This window comes from Patagioenas fasciata, chromosome 3, assembly GCF_037038585.1.
Source record: "Patagioenas fasciata isolate bPatFas1 chromosome 3, bPatFas1.hap1, whole genome shotgun sequence".
NCBI lineage: Eukaryota > Metazoa > Chordata > Aves > Columbiformes > Columbidae > Patagioenas > Patagioenas fasciata.
The window spans coordinates 26,894,178-26,911,759 of NC_092522.1; the positions used below are offsets into that span (position 1 = coordinate 26,894,178).

Genomic DNA, 17,582 nt, shown 5'->3' on the forward strand with positions numbered 1-17,582 from the left:
AATTGTGAACTTCTAACATTTTACAGTAAGCTGACACTTAACATCTAAACAGATGGCTTTATATTATTTGCATTTAACTCTCATTATTTTGAAATGCATCTCCTAGTAGAAGCAGCACATTTAACAGAGCATTTTAAGTATTAGTGTGCTTCATCTTAATTAATCATGATAAAAAGTTTTCTTGGGCAAATCTTCATCCTATTCCTGAAGCGTTTGTGTTATAAGTAGTCAAATTTGCTAGATCAGAATGAGAGATTTTTGTTTTTTAATTGGATTTTATAATGAATTTATTGTCTCATATAACAGAGTAGTTAACTAAAGAGGTACTGCTTATGTCTTCAAATGTTCTAAGCTTAAAACAGTATGGAAATTTCCATGCTGAGAAATACGTTAACCTACATCATATATACTGGCAATATCCATACAGTGTAGAGTGCAAAAAAAGTCTGCTTAGCTGGTATATGATGGCAATTAAATTAAGCTTTAGTAGATTTGAATTAATTTTAAATTTTACACGTTTCTTTTGTATTTCCTAAGAGCTGTGTTTTCCGAACTTATCTGAAATTCACTGTATTTGTAGCTTACATGTTATTGATGAATTGTGAACTAAAACTAATGTCATCAAATATAGGCGCTACTGACACATAATAGGTTCTGGTTTTTAGGCACATAAAATAAATGAGAATGATGGTGCAAGGTAATTATGACAATTTTGACAGCCTATAAAATTCACTAGATCCATGGTGTATAACTATTGGTTGCGTTTACTACTTTCTCTTTTAATTAATTTCTGGAATTGGAGTTATTATGTTACAAGTAATTAACTAGCCAAATTCAAAGTCTGGCAGGTGATCTGTATTTGTACATGCTATAAATACAATTTACTTATCAGCCAGAGAGTATTGATAACAGCAGGACTGTCCTCCTCAGCTTGATCATGAAATAGATACACATTGTACGAATATCATGCTGGTAAAAATCCTGGCTACATTTAAACATTAGTTGCTCTGATTTGTTGATGATAAGAAAATAAAAAAAATATTTTATCACAGTAAGGCCCCTTATCTTTATATGTCCTTCAGATTGCCTTTTAAAACCTGACTGCACTATTTTTACTGCATCTGAAAAATAGATAGCTGTAATTATCAGGAATGTTCCTCATATAAGAAGCAAACTATAGAGAGTTCAGGAAAAAATAGTCAAGTGTCATCTTGCAGATAGGTGTCAGTTTTTGGAGGCCACACTCATGTACAACATTAAGATGATATTGGCTGAGTTGTAAAGTTCATCATTTCCTAAGTTCCAGAACCTGAGTCACAATTTCAGTTAAAAAAATCTTTAGTTATTCCTACTTCCCCACTCTTATGCGAAGCTTTAATACTGTGATTTTGTTTATTGTGCAACTTTCAAATTACCAGAGCTCCTGGGGCTTAGAAGTGTTTGTAACTGTTCCATAACTGCTTAGATACAAGTGCCAGCCTGAATAGCTTTTTGTAATTGAAGGTGTTCTCCAACGTTTTTCATTATAAAATTTTGAAAATTTAAATTGAAATTGTAAAATTGTACAGATAAGATAATTGCATGGCTTTCTAATATGCTTTGAGAATGCTTTAATTTTTACATTTTTCAATTATTTAGGTATTTTTTAATTAGTGGATATATCTTAATCTTAGCTATTATTGTAAAATTTTATTAGATGTCCATCTCTTTAAGTCTTGGGTGAAAACTATTGCAAGATTACTCATGACAGGAAAGAACAGAATTGTCAGGTAAACATTTCTAAAAAGCAAATAAAGGTATTGCTTGTGAGACTGTTCTGAACTTTTTTTTTAATAGCTTCAGCTCTTGCGAGACAACCGATCAGAGAGAGGACACAAGAAGAACAGCTCTGTAAAAACAGCTAGCAGGTGAGTTAATGCTGCAGCTGTCACTAATACTCTTCATGAATTTGCTGATTTCTTAACTTTTGGTTTTTCATATGATGACACCATTCTTTGGAGAATTTTCAGGAGCCTTCTTTACTTTCAAGAATTTAATTTATACAGCATAATTTTTGCCTAAAATACGGGTATTAGACTTTATTGGTGATGATATCCAACTACACTTACTAAACTTAATCTTAGTGAACACCAGAATTAAATGGATACCAAAGTAAGGTTTGTGCTTCTGGCATGTAAGTTAAGTACTGAAAGTGTTTAAATTTACCATTATGCATACATGTTTTTCAGGTTGAGAAGATAACACAAATACTGTAACACTTACATTGTTCTTACATCATATTATGACAATAAAAATTTCATTGTGAGGATTTATTAAAAACAAATCTAGTTCTATCCTCCAGCTTCTCTCCTCCCTCTCAAAAGACAAAAAATTCAACACTTGACTGATGGGCAATAGTCTAGGAGTCTGTTCCTAGGGGGTTGTTTACATACGTTACTTGATGAATCCATTCTGCCAAATAATTAATTTAATTCTAATATCTTTTTAAATGAGAAACTACAGAAATATTTCCCTTACTGTGCACAATACCTTACAGGATTTTTGTTGTTCTGTAAACACGACAATGTGCTATCAAATCACTTTTTTCAATAAGTTATAGCAGATTTATATCATCATGTAATACTATGGTTTTGAGTGAGACTGCTGTCTTTCAGGCACTTGTCTTTTAGTATGTATGTGGTCATCCTGAACCAAGTTTTTAATATTGTTAAATACCTGCTTTGGTTAATACCTGGAAGGGGAGACCAATAATTCTTTCAAAAATATGCATATTAAATACAAATTTCATTTCTGGTTACATGGTCTAAAACACTGATTATGCAAGTGTCAATCACCAGTCTTCAGAAATGGTGATTATCTTTGTCTATTAAACATTTTATATTAGGCCAAAAAAATGTTGACAATTTCTGCATATGTTTCCTGGCAAGTGCACTTGTTAGATCATATTTTTGCTCAGAATTTTAGAATGAGTTCACTTTAGATATGAATTTTGACTATAAATGCACTCTTACTATCAGACTGCTTTCATGAAACTGAGAGTATAAAGTGGATACAAAGTGAGCAGTAAGAGACATATTGTATTTACAGTAATTTTAGGATCTTTTTTATCCTGTAGCAGTGTCTGAGGAATTCAGAATCATGACTTACATGCTTGTTACTCGACCAGTGAAGCTCTTGTGAAGTGATTGCTACCTACACAAGCAGATAGAATTGAGATTTTTAAAATGGCATGAAATACCTGAAGTGATCTTCAACTTCTCTTTGTGTCCACTCAGCAGGACAGTAGTAGACTGTTATCCCAGTAAACATCTGGCAGGGTTGTGTAGAAGAAATAGATGGCAAATGAAAGACCAAAGACTGTCATTTTCTGTAAAAGATATGTAATATTGAAGTAAGACTTAAATAAACCATTTTTATTATGTACATAAAGCCGCAGAATATTATCATAGTTTAATACCCTTAAAAACAATAAGGTCACCTGCTGACATCTCCTGGCATGCCTTTTCCTTCAGATGGAGTCAAGTTATCTCAAATAGTTATTTGTGCTTTTTCAGAAAACCACCATTTTCTCTGCCTACCACAGAAACTTGAAGAGAAGTTCTCAAACTTCTATGAAAATTATATTTTTAACAGACCGTCTGCTGTGTAAAAATAACAAGCTGCACACATCCTATTTGCAAGATGTATATTGAAAAATTTTAACCTGACATACAACAGATTTATCTGTGGTTGATATCAAAGGCTGGGTTTGTTATGACTTGATTTGAAATTATCACTTCTACCAAAAGCGTTCATCTTAGTTTTCTCAGGCAATACAGAGAATGAAAATGTTTCTCCTTTACAAGGTACCTATAGAAATTACTGGTTTAGTAGCAAATATTGTTCACAGTTAATAAAACAGTGAACATTGCCTTAGTTGCAAATGTGCGTCTTCATTACTGTGTATGAAATCTTAAAATGGACATGACTTAGATTTTTGCATGTGTCCATATCACTGAACTACAATGATACCAATCAAATGTCACAAGGTTAAGTTACAGATTTAAGTCACAGTGTAGTATATCTTCCATCGTTTCAGTGTACTACATGCTTATGCAGTTAAATCCCGTAGAATACAAGTGTTTACTCACACCTGAAAGTACGAAGCTTTCTCACATTTTACGAAGCTTTCTCAAATTAGTTCTTGCATGTGTTAAACTATTACAGTTGACACATCAAGGTAATCCAAATGAGTAACCCCCTTAAAAAGAGGCATAGAAAAAATAGTGGCTGTGACCTTACATTGTCTTAATATTCGTTGCTAAATGCAGTAATAGAACAGCAGCACTGGGTAAGTATTGGACATTCTGTAAAATTATTGTACTTATCCAGAACACAGTTTAATCTGCTTTTACCACAAGACTGAATTTCTCTAGATCTTTGTATGCCTTTTACACAACTGTATGGCTTGTCTTTTGCTTACTATTTTGTAAGACCTTTTTTCTGTTTTTCCTATGTGTATGAGATACGTACACACGCACACATTTGTCTGCTTACCCTGACTTTTCTTGCCCCTTTTGGATGACTGAACAGAGTTCTTGTCTCAGCGTGTAGACAATATGTAAATACCCGTATTACATTAGAACAGTGACTTGTGGAATAATTTACTCTGTAAATATATCGGAAAGGTGTGGAGCTGTCTCTTCGTAGTGGAATAATACTGATACTTTCTGCGTGAGCTTTACTGTACTGGGTTGCTAGTATTCAGTTACTTCTGTAAAAATGAATAACAATGAGCCAATCCTATATAAACTAATATGAACTTCTACTAGTTGCAAGATAATTAGATTGTTGAGAACTGTTGATATAGCTACTGATGAACCAAATGTTGAGTGGCATAGTCTTGTATCACAAAACCGAGAACCTGGATAAATCCTATTATGCTGATACAGTTCAACACACGTGGTGTTCTGTGTTCAACACACTCAAATATATATACCTGTTAATGCTGCCTTTACAGAGATGTTTTGATTTTAATCTACAAATATGTAGTTTTTGCATAAATTATTTAAATTATATAAATGGTACTAGGGAATACTGGGTTAGCAGCTGCATTTATTTCTCCTGTATAGCCTTGAATAAGTTCTCTGTTTACATTATCTCTCTACATCAGGACAAGAACAGTCCCCTCCCCAATCCAGCTATACTGCTTGAAGGTGTTAATTCTTCTAGCTGCTTGTCTTCATCCTCTGCTCTTTTGCCAGTTAAAGGGTTTTTTGTCTGCATTTTTTAATATGCTCCAGGCAAAACCAGCCTGGTTAGCTCAGCTCACCTATTTAAATTAAATTGGCTGGTTTTGTACAAACCATATTAGGGAGCGCTCGCATGATTTCTTCCTCCGGCAGAGCTGTGGAGATGATAATCTCCAGCAGATGTGTGATAACAAATAGCTTGGGATAGTAATGTCTTCATCTGGCGCAGTTGTTAGCAGACCAAATGTCTGTCTGTACCCCGGGGCTGTGGGCAAACAATTGAACATGATTGAGTTATGGTGAGTTAACAAGTTGCTGCTTGGCAGCTGAACTGCCAGAGCTGCTCATGTGCTCATTGTTTGCCTGCTCCCGTTGTGGGGTAAAACACATTTTCTTAAGTTACCTTCGTAAAATTTTAGAAGAATTAATTGTACCTAGAGAAGATTCCCCAGGGCTAAAAGATTCATTTGGTCAGCTACGGAGACAGCATTGAACGGTATTTTGCTGAGCTGCTATTACCTGAATTTGAGCATGTGATGATGTTGTTAAATATATGGGGAACAGCCATCACACAGCTGTCTGCCTGTCTCTTAATATTTAATGTATTTATCCTCACAATACTCTTATGAGGTTGGGAAGTACTTTTATCCTCATTTGACAGAACAGCCAGAATACTTAAGCAACTTAATATTTTGCCCTTGGTCATCTAGTTGATGCCATAACTAGTTAATTTATGCTGTAATCTAGTAAAAACTGAATTGCAGATTGGGAAAACAACAGACTACTAAATATGTTAAACTCGTCTTATTGTTTCCTGTACATAGTTGTCATATTTCTTTCGCAATGTGTTCCTGTTAAGTATCATTATTTATTTTACTTACAAATTTATTTTTTCTTACTCTGCTGTGAGTAGCATTTGTGACACATACATCAATTAAGAAACTGAAAGGAAAATAGTGCCCAAATTTTCACAGCTTACTGTTTTTTGTTGGTTTTTTTTTTTTTTTTTTGTCATATCTTGGTAATTCTGTGTTGGCTTTCCACACTCAAATTCTCCCCCAGAGACCTTTAAAAGGAAAAAAATATATATTTGTAGTTCTTGTGCAGCTCAGTCCTGGCTTTAAAGAAGACTAAGTCATACTGACAAAAGTGATTTCAAGGTGGAGTAGAATTATATAATACAAGTCGTGTTTCAAGTAGCTAAACGATGCTGTGTTAACAATCTAGTCCATGTAGCAGCAGCTTAGTCTGAAATAGTTGGCCACTTCTTGTGAGTGCAAAGTAGACCATAGCTTGGTGTAGAGATGGTACTTTGATATTTCTTCAAAAATCAGCAAGCGCCACCTATTCAGCTGTTACTATATTGTGAAGGGAGGGCTGCGTGCCAGTGATCGCCTGTTGCTTCTCTATTGTGAGCCGACAAGAAGCCTTTGAAGTCTTCTCCTGAACAGCACAGTCGGAGATACGGGTCTTCGCACATGTGGAGGAGACGTTCAGGAAAGCAGACTCGGGAAGCAGTGTGAAAAGGGTTACATGAAGGAAATACACCAGATGCCACTAAATGGTGATGTGTCGGTAAAAACCCAGAACATTAGTCTTGCCCATGTTTTCTGTAATGGTCTCTTTCCTTCCTTTACCTAGTTGTTCTCAATCCAGTTTAAATCTGTGCCTTGTGTTGGTATGAGATGACTCTCAAGCATTTTCATAACTAACAGTATTATCTATGAATTAGGATTTAAAGAAAGCTTCTAAGAGAAAAGTGACACCAAACCTGATGGGAGTTTTTCAGAAGTGTATTATTGCTTTGATTAGAAATATGACTTGCTGTCTTTCCCAGTTTGGAAGGGAAACCCCTATTTGTACATTTGCACGGCACTTGTTCATTTTCATTTGATGATATGGATCATGGCTTTTTTTTTTTTTTTTTTTTTACACAAATAGCATTACAGCTGCTCTTTCTTTGATCTTCTAAAGAGACAAAGATGTGCAAGGCTTCTGCCTGCTCCATCTTTCCCACCGTGTCATCTGTTGTTTGGGAAAGAGTCCTAATTTGCAGCAGATACAAAACTATTTGTTGAGTTGCAGGTTTGCCAGAAATAAATGAAACCATTAATTACTACATTTTTTGAGCAGCTGTTAATGGATTGGGATAAGAAAACTGTACATTAGACTACTGGTTAATTACAAGAACTGTAATTGTTTAATGTGGCTTTGGTGGAATGAAATTACGATACCAGAGGAGGTAAATTCAGCCAGTTTTTGAAAATTATACATGAAAATGTGCACATGCTTACACTGCATTAAAGCTAAGGAATGCATAGCTGTTTTACTAGGTGATCACTTCTGCTGTCATATGAACACATATTCCCAGCAAAAATACTTTTAAAATAAAGTAATATTTAAATAAACATTTTAATTCAAGTGTAAAATTAATAAAGGTAGATAGTTAATATCTTGTAACCCCAGAGCTAATAATGCAGGAGATTCAGATGTAACATTAAAATCCAAATGTGTTTACATCATTAGAAATTAACAACTAAGCAGTTTTATCTCCTCTTTGGAGTGCCATGAAGCAGTAACTGTACTGTTATGATTGGTGCTTAATAATATTTGCAGTTCCAGATTAAATTATGTGAATGTTTGAGGACACATTGCTTTCCTCCCTTGCTGTCACCTTCAGAGACAACATTATTCCATCAGTTTGGTATTTTTCTTTGGGAAGAATAAAAGATGGTGCCATTTTGGAAGAGAGCAATTCCTGATGGAGCTTTCTATACTGTGGCCCTGTTTTTAAGGTCCCAACAAGATTTTTATTTGGGAGAGGTGGACAGGATGACAACAGTTTCATTGTTATTTAAAATGTAGCCAGTATGTGATGCTTTAATTTTATGGAAGTCTTTAAGCCTCAGTATTTGATTCATGGATAGTTTTAAAATATCCATTGATTAAATTAACATTAGTCATTAAGTGTCTTAAAAGTATCATATTTTAACTACCATAATGAGAATATTTGCAAAAGTAGCATAAATTTTGAAAAGACCATGTTCTGTTTTGAAAATACATTTTTCTATATGATCTGAGCAGTTTCATTGCATCTTTAGTGCTAAACTAGTTAAGTACAAAGCCACAAGACAAATTTGGTTGGTTTTGCACTAAAATCTAATATATTTTATAATATTGCACATAAATAAACTGCTAAATGATGCTGAAAATTTTTCATTTTAAGTTGAATTCCTGGTACACATTAGTGTGTTAACTAACAAGTAGTTAGTCCCAATTTAAAAAAAAAAAAAATATATATATATATATATATGTATAATAAAAAAATCAGATAACCTCTAGAAATTATGTAGTCCTGGATCCACCTGATGTGCCATCTGGATTGAATTTTCCCCTGAATGAACTGATAGCGAATTTCTCATTTTCAAGTACCTGAATTTTAGCATATGGTATCCTTGTTTCTCACACTCAGCTGCATTAGCCTCTCTCTTTGTTCTGCTCAGGTCTGTGCTCCAATTAGGGAGTCTCAGCATACCTGTCAAAATGCTAGTGGCATAAGGATAATGTTAATTTGGTCTTAAAGGTGTGAAGACTGTTCTTGCTATTTAAAGTCTGGGCAGGAGCCATGAACAATAACTTGCACTGCAGTTCCACAAACTATTCAACCTGTTGTTAAGCAGCATTGCAATCAGAAGAGCCTGGTTTGCAGTCTGGTTTTGCACCACTTGTTTGCCCCAGCATCTCCCTGGCCATGAGAAATTTAGATCTTGTCTGTCTGGTTCACGACACAGGCACATGAAAGCTGCTTACCACAAATATAAGGATGCGTAGCCATGCATGAAGGAAGGATGGGTTTGCCTCTTTCTGTTCTTATTATAAATTAAACTGCTCATGCTATTTTTACATTGAGTTCCTACTACTCTTGAAGGGATCCCTGAATCTCATATCCATAAAGCAGCATCCACTGGTGTGCACTCACTAAAATCCTGAGGCATAGGCACACTGACTGAGACTGTGGGTTTGTGTAAGGAGAGAGGTGGTTTAGAAGAAAATTTGAGTGGTTTGTTTCCAATTTTGTAGGATTTTTCCTGTTTATTTTATTTGATATTTTGAAATTGTGAATATTTACTATAATACATTTAAGCCTATCTGGAAAATAATGTTCAGTAGCTGTCCTAGCCAAAAGGAAGAAAAGGGCACTGTTCAACCTTCTCATTTTTTGGATTTTGTAGTTTGTTTGCCAAGGCTCCTGTTACTTTATATATATACACACATGTATTTAGAAGTTTTAATATCATTAATTAATAATATAGAGCAGGAGGACATACGTGAGGCTTTTGCTCTTAAAAATTTTGAAACTGAAAAGGACCAAAAAAAAGAAATATTTCACTTCCTCTTACCTGCTTTCCTTTTTTATTAGAAAAGCAAATTTTTCTTTCCCTCCTACGGACACAGACCCCTTGTACTCAATGGAGTTGCATGTGAAGTACTGAGGGGACTGGGTGCAGAGTGTTATGAAGTATAATTTGCTTAATATTCAGTCTTACCTTTAGTGATTCTTTTTTCTCCACTCCTTATCCCAGCTTGCACACAATTATGTCTAGGTTTATCAGATTGACTGCATTGTAACTGTACTATCTTGGACAGACAATTAGATTCTTTGAAGAGTTGTTTCTCAAGCATAGTATTAAAACTGGGGAAGCAGAGGGACTAAGGAGGAGAATGATGCTGGGTTCAGCTGCAGACCTGTTATTTTCTTGGAACTGTTTGGAAGGCAGTAGGTTAAGGACTGACCAATAGTGTTCGTAATGTGACAAAAAGCTTCTGGATCACTGGTCCAGATCTAGGTCTGAATGACTGATTAAAAATCATTACATTGTGCTGGCTGTTTACCTACGTTAATTGAATTATTGCTCACTTATAGTGGACCAAATTCATTCATGCCTGCTCACCTTCACAGTACAGATGTAAAGAAAGAAACTGATATAACAGGTTGAGTGTCTCCAACCTGATGAGGCATTTTCCTTGTTCCATTTCTAAGCCACTGTATTAGATGTTTGTGAATTTTTATAGTTTTTCTTCTTGCTTTGTAGAAGTAAAGGATTTTGAATACGGTTCTAAAGTTTGAAGTAATTTAATCTACTCTATATGAGTGTAATACAGAACTATATAGGTAGAATGTGATTTTTTTTTTTTTTAAGTCTTTTCAGCGTAGTAGATTTGTCCTGCACTGACTTTATTTAGTGAATGTCATACTTAGTAAACAAATATATGTCCAGAAATAGCTGGAAGAAATAATGTAGCTGAGTAAGCTATCGAGTCCGTCTGTGGAAGTATCTGTTCAAGCCCACGGTTATTGCTCAAGTCATAAAGATTTTTTCCAAATCACTTCAGAGCTGGATCAGGGCCCATAGCTCTTTGATATCAACAATGTTGTTGCAACATGAAGAAAAATAGAAGAATGTTTGCTTTAGAATTCTAAAACAATATTGTCCTGTAAGAGGATGGTATTCTAGTACTGCAACCTATTTTCTAACTATGTTTCGCCTTTACACACACAAGGGCATTATTCATTTGTATCAGATGTTGGTTGACATTAAAACAATAAAACAATATTTTCTGTCAAAAATATTTAGAAATATTATCAAGTAATATAAAATCTATATTCTGAATGAGTATAAATGTTAATTTCTTTTCTTGAAAATGTGAAATCAGGTCATTTGTTGAAGAAAACTAGGTTTTAGCTATTTAATTTTTAGCAGAAGTGGATTTTTTGTTTGTTTTATTCCCTCAGTGTTCCTTGGTGACTTGTTTGTACACCAGGATATTGGTTTGGATTTGCCTTTGTTTAATTCATATACTTTTGATCAATTCCAACTCATGCCCAATTATATTACACTAAATTAACATAATTCAACAGATGTTGATATTTAAATGTTTTCTGGCATTCACATCTTGGACAGCTGTCTTAGAGCTTAGGGAAAAGGCAAACATTTAGAGTTAAATGCTGAACATATGCTTAAATTACTAATTAGAAACAAGAAAAAACAATGCATTATCCTTTCTGAGGGCAGTAGGCGTCCACTACAGAAATTTTTCTAGAGACTCAATTCACAAGTAAAGTACGTTAGTGACTTGAGATCGCGTGTCAAAACGTATGTAGTGATATAAGTTTTTATTTTCAATTGTGCTTGCTGATATTATTCCAGTATGGACTTGAGTGTGTAGATTTGTAGAGTTCAGGAAAAATTTGGACTACTTCTGTGTCTGAATGACACTTAAAAGAGCTGAGAAAGATAACAGAAAGGAACATATTAGGATTTTGTATTAGGTGATGAAGTAATCTGATGGGGCCAGGGGAAGATTGTATTCTTCTCATAAGAGGATTTCACTAGGACTTTCAATAATACAGGTATGTCACCCTTATGTTTAAAATTATGTTGTGAACAGATTGGCATCGTATAAAAGCAGTTTGATAGAGTTGCATGGTTTTATCACATCTGCTTAAGATTTAATAAAAGGAAAATGAAGTGCATAGCACCTGTGGTTAGTGCAGTGGTTTTCGCACATTTCAAGGCAGGTGAAGCAATCTGTTGTATAGATGATGTCATTCTTTAGACAAGTCTGAAGTAAAGCTTTAATGTTTGTAAAAAGTGTGAAGGAATCAAGTGTGGAACTGATTTCGCCTGGATGGTGTCTGCTGCATAAACATTGTATTTCATTATTGTATTGACAGTTCTTTAGCAGTGAATGAAAAGTTTCCGTAAAGGCTCTTAATGTGTTTTGTAGACAAGGCTGATTTGCAGCTGTATTGGTCTACCACTCTTAGCCAAGAGATATTCTTCCAACACATATTTTTTCACATATTAAAAACAAAATCAAGCAAACTGTAAAACAAGATTTTAAAGTTTCTGATTTTCAGGAATCTGGATATATCCTTGATACTATGTATCACTGATGCTGCTTTCATGTGTTCTATAAAAGCCATGAAATCCTTCTAATTGAGTGAGAGGGTTTGATGGAAGTAGAACTAGGCCTCATGTACAGCCTGAGCGTATATCTCAGTGTCCGTTCATTGAAAGTATTTTTTTCTGGAAAAGAGGCTCAGGTGTCCACCAGGAATGCAGCTGTCACAGTAGCTTTGGTGTAGGCTGTGCTGAGCATTTAATACACTGCCTGCCTAAATGGCCACCAGGCACACATGCGTGTGATGTGTTTCTGTGACAAATAACTAAACAGATTCCAGACACTGATTTGACCTGAAGTCAAGTACATTTTTACTGTGTGGTTTATCTCAAATGTTCTTAAAAAAATGTTACTTGATTGTTTCTCAAAATTGCCCTGTACCATAACACTAAGGTGTGGAGGTCAGATCTTCATTGTTAATGCAACTGTTTTGTTCACTCTTACCCATCTTCATTTACTCTCCGTAACGTTGGCCTCAAAGTAGTGTCCTGTGCATCTGCCCGAAGTGCACATGCACTATACATATTTTACAGAGTGAAAGAATGTAGGTACCTTCTTCAGAATGGACAAGGAGCCATCCCTCCCTAATTGTCCACAAGGTCACATATGTTCCTGCACATGTTACTCTAATCTAAGTGTTCAAATGGAGACCAGAGGCTGTGTCTGTGTTTTGGCCAAGCTGTGTGCTACAAGGGAAAGAGGAAATCTTTCCTTATAAAATTCCTTAGCCATTGCTTTTACATAAATTTTTCCTGAAAAACAAATGTGCTTTCCATTTTTCAGTGTGATATTATGAAATCAACATGCATCTTTTCTGTAGCTGTATTGAGATACATACCAGAGGCAAAGGTTAGAAGTATTCATTATACCTACATAATACAGAATAACCTTCCCAAATTTACAGCACCGGTTGCCTGAGGTGTGTATTTGACGTGATACCTTTTGATTAAGTTCATACTTCTGGAGACTCAGGCAAATGGAAGTGTAGAATTTTGTGTTCATCTTATCTATAATAATTAGCTAATAGTGTAATTGGACATTTAGAAATACATATTTAACAGGTTTTTAATGGTATTTACCTCTAAACTGATCATAAACTGTTCCATAGACTCTCTTATATGTTCCATGGATGCTCTTGAAGTCAGCCTGTGACTTATGGAAATCTAGGAAGGTACAGTAAGAATTAAAGTACTGTACTGCCGGTCCATTCTGTATATAGGATATAAGCACCATTTCTGTGATATTTTTGTGTTAGTGGTACTTGAATAATGGAATGTTTGCTCAGATTATTCTTTGATTTTATAAAATTGACCTGTTCCACACATTCCATTTTTTTAATCATTTTATTGACTTGCTTCTCTGTTACACAAATGTGAGTTCTGGTTTTTTCAGTGTTAACTACTACTGTGAACATTGTTTCCCATACTCTCTACTGAATTCAAGTTTATAAGAAATTGTCCAGTTATTTCGAGCTTAAAGTGAGTCATGGTCCTCACTGCATTCCTTCTTCAGTCATATCCATATTCATATCTATTTTGTGTCTATATTTTAAGACTGGGGACTGACAGTTTCAATTAAATTTCCCCTTCAAAATAATTCTCTCAAGTCCCTTCTAAAATGCAAACTGGTCAGCTCTTGCCTTATTGTAATTTCTTGTGAAAGAAGTTCACTTATAAACTTTGGTTGAGCCTCTCCATTAGCTGAAGCATTCAGTGGCGATAAACTTGCAGAGTTCTACAGCCATCTGCAGGAATGTGTTGATACTGTGGCAGAATGGTGTGTCACTGCTTACCCTGGATTTGTTCCTCACTTGAGAGATGTTGATTGGAATATAATGGGTAGGCAAGTACTGATCACTGCCAATTCATCTAATTGTGATATAGAAATCAGGCTTCTTGAAAACATTATTGCATCGTAATAGTATGCAGCATAGGATTTTTTTCAAGTTAGAGTACAGATACTTAATAAACACCGTTAAACAAAAAATACACACTCTTCCACATCTGGCTTTGTGAGTAATCAGTACTTTTATGCATTTTTGACATAAGCAGAACATAAAACGGTGAGCTTTGTTACTTACAAGTAATCTGAGCAAAGTAGTGTCATCTGATAAGTGATTTAACACTAAATAGACTAAGGGACAAAATTAAGTTTGCCTTTAATGACGCAACTGTTGGCACAATTACAGTGCACCAACAACTGCTTCTGCACTGATACCAGATAAAGCATTACAGGTTGCAAGGAAAGTGACAGCTGCAAGCAGCACACAGACAGAGTACAGTTATCAACAGACCTGTTCTTACAGTGAGACATATAAAATGAACATGCAAACATTTTGTATTTAATACAGTTGTACCCAGAATTCCCCCAAGTGAGATGACGATCTTGCTAGTTTTGGACCGTTGTACAGATGCATATAAAGCTACTTCCTCTATAACCCTGTGTCTTCATGGTGTCTTTCTGAAGAGACCGTGGAATGATTATTGAATTTGAATAGCGTTTTTTAATTTGGAGTAGAGGGGTTGTTTTTGCATTTTGGTGGGGATTAGGGTGTTGATTTGTTTGTAGTTGGTTGGGTTTTATACACATGGGAAGATGGTGAATACAGAAGCATGTAATAAACCAGAGAGCTACAACTCATGTTCAGGAGTATCTGCTGTCCTTCACCCATTTTATTCTCCTCCTCAGTGACTGGACTGGTCAACTTAGAACTCTGATAATGGCAAAGGTGATAACTACTAGTGAAAGAATTAAGAACCACTTTGTGGGCTCGGTTGCTCAGAAGGTAGAATTTCATTTAAAGCCATGCAGCTGTAGTTCCCCTGCAGAACAGGAGTTTATTTGGGGAATGTAGCCAAATGGTCCATGGACTGCAAAGGTTGGGGGAGATAAAAGTCTGACATCGCCTATTATAAATGTCTTTGAGAGGCAAACATGTGTAACTGCAGAAAAGACACTTATCAAAAATATTTGCTTATTGAGCTATGAAAATCACAGAAAAAGAGATTGCGTTCTGTAGGTATGGATAGCAATGTTTGGGGAGCTTAAAGAGACACTTCAAGTCACGTTCCCAGAGTGAGGGCGATTACCTTGAAAAAAAAAATGGTAGGGATTGCAACTATTTCAGAAGGAGATAACAAAGCTTCTGTCAGAGTGAATGTGTGTCACAAGAATACATAGATGCTTGCGAATTGCTTTACATGTCCTTGCTTCTATGAAAGTATTTTTTGTATCAAAGCTACTTTTTATTGTTTATTATTTATTGTTTCAGTAGCTTTTTTGTTGTTACTGCCTTTCCCAGCCTGTCTTCAGTTGTGAAGCTCTTATGTACCATGCAGAAAGGAGAATCCAAACACAGTGTGCAAGATGAAACATGAATAAAAACTGACAGTGGCTTTTCCAGTGTTTTTGTTTAATACGTTGAGGCATGACACAACAACAACAACAAACAACAAAAATCTTGGCATGCTAGTGTAAGTTCACACCAGCCTGGCTTTTGCAGCCCTCTTATTTCCCTCTGCCACAACTTTGCTGCTGCTGTGACACTTGCAGGCCCGCTCGGCCGTGGTGCAGCTGATGCCCTGTCCATGCTCATATTTTTCTTATTGACAGTGAGTGTTCTTGCCAAACGCCAGGGACCATAGTCACATCTGTTTGTCTCCCCAGCTCGTCTGAGGCTGCTTGGGAACACTGTTTATCCAGAGGGCAGCTTTAACTAGGCCTAATACTCTGAAAAGCCTCTATTTGTAAATGCATACAATGAGGTGACAAGTTCCTGTTGTCTTTCCTTAAAAATTATTCCATTTGACACTGCTTGCTCCAGTCCCTGTCACCAGCACGTCAAAAGCCAAGTTTTCAGGCAAGGTGGTCTTAACAAGTTTTATTTTTTCCCTAATAAAATGCCTAGCTTCCCTCTAGAGCACTATTTATAAATGATAGCTGGAAGCAAGCTAGGGGTAAGTAGACAGAAGTCAGGCAAATAGCTTTCTTCCTTTCTGTAATACACGCTCTTCTGATTTAATGGTACGAAACATAATGCTGAACTTAGCCTGATTGAGGGTCAGAGTTCTCCCTACTTTATAATACCCCCATTACAAGCATTTCAAAATGTACCGTGCAGCTTCAGAATACTACTTCATTTTGTCTACCCAGCCAGTTCCACAGCAGTGATAGTTTTTGCCTGTTCCCCTTAAAAAAAATAAAATAATTTTTAAAAAAAAAATCTTTGTTTTGCTGTGATCTAGATTGTCAGTGCAGATCAAATGTTAAGACCTGGCAAAAGCAAATGCTGCTTTAGAATCGTGAATTAGCCTAATGTTTGATGTTAGTGGCCCTAAAACTGCATTTGACAAAGCTTATTTGGTGCTTTAGCATATTGTTATTTATTTGTGGTGTACAGAATTTTCGATGACAACAAAGAAATACCCACTTTCACCTTGGCTGGTGGTCGAGCTCTTGTGCTCGGCAAAGGCGAATGATTCATTTATGCTGAAGGAACAAGGCTGCCTTTCAGACGTTCATTGATTTTAAATTAAAAAGTAACTGCTATGTTCTACATGAAGGGTGACAACAATAACAAAGTAGTCCTTACTTAGTGTTATTTGTTGCAACTCCATTCGGTGTGCCTGGAGGAAAAGTGGGGAGACCCCAGTACCATAATCTCACAGATCAATAATCTAGATATCTCAATGTAGTGTAACAGATAATCAATTCTGGGTAAAATAACTCAAACACTGCTGGCTGTTACTGCTGGGGCTCAGGTCTTCAGGTTCAATTGCCTGACTTTATTAATTTTTATCTTTCATCCTAGTTGTATTTCTGGAGACCTTCTCCCTTTTTCTTTTGGAAGAGAAAATGGAGAGTCGCACGCTGTTTAACATATAATTTACCACACAACTTATTCTGCACGTTTAGTATCAACGTTAAATATTGATCTATTGATGATTAAACATCTCTTAAATATTTTTTCTCTTGACAATTGTTTCCCCGTATTGTATTTAAATATTAATTTTCTTTATTGTACATTCAGTTATGAAAGGGTTACATATCTTTATCTCTTTCGACATTTGGAACTGAAATTTTTCACCATGTTAATATACCGGTTCAACTCAGTTCAGTTTCTGGATGTTAAAACAGGACACAGTTTCAACTTAGATAAATTGCAAGGAAAACATCTGTTTTAAAACAGAGAGAATTAAATAAGTGTTGAAGTAGGGTTTCACTAGGTGAAGCTGGAGTACACTTCTGTGTGAAACCTAAATTTATTGTAATATTTTACTTTTTAAATAAAAGCGCTGTTGTATTTGTTAATTTACTGTGACTTCTCAAACATATGTAGAGGACTGTACATTGTCATTTTTTTCATCAAGGTGTTGCTGCCACTCT

General features: G+C 35.5%; 1 protein-coding gene across 1 annotated transcript in view; it reads left to right on the forward strand.

Moving 5' to 3' along the window:
• Positions 1-17,582, forward strand: part of GPATCH2 (G-patch domain containing 2) — a 122,178-nt gene that overhangs the window by 87,035 nt on the left and 17,561 nt on the right. Inside the window, exon 8 of the mRNA XM_065835013.2 lies at positions 1,837-1,907. Coding sequence (XP_065691085.1) covers positions 1,837-1,907 — 71 coding nt within the window. The remainder of the gene's footprint in view (positions 1-1,836; positions 1,908-17,582) is intronic.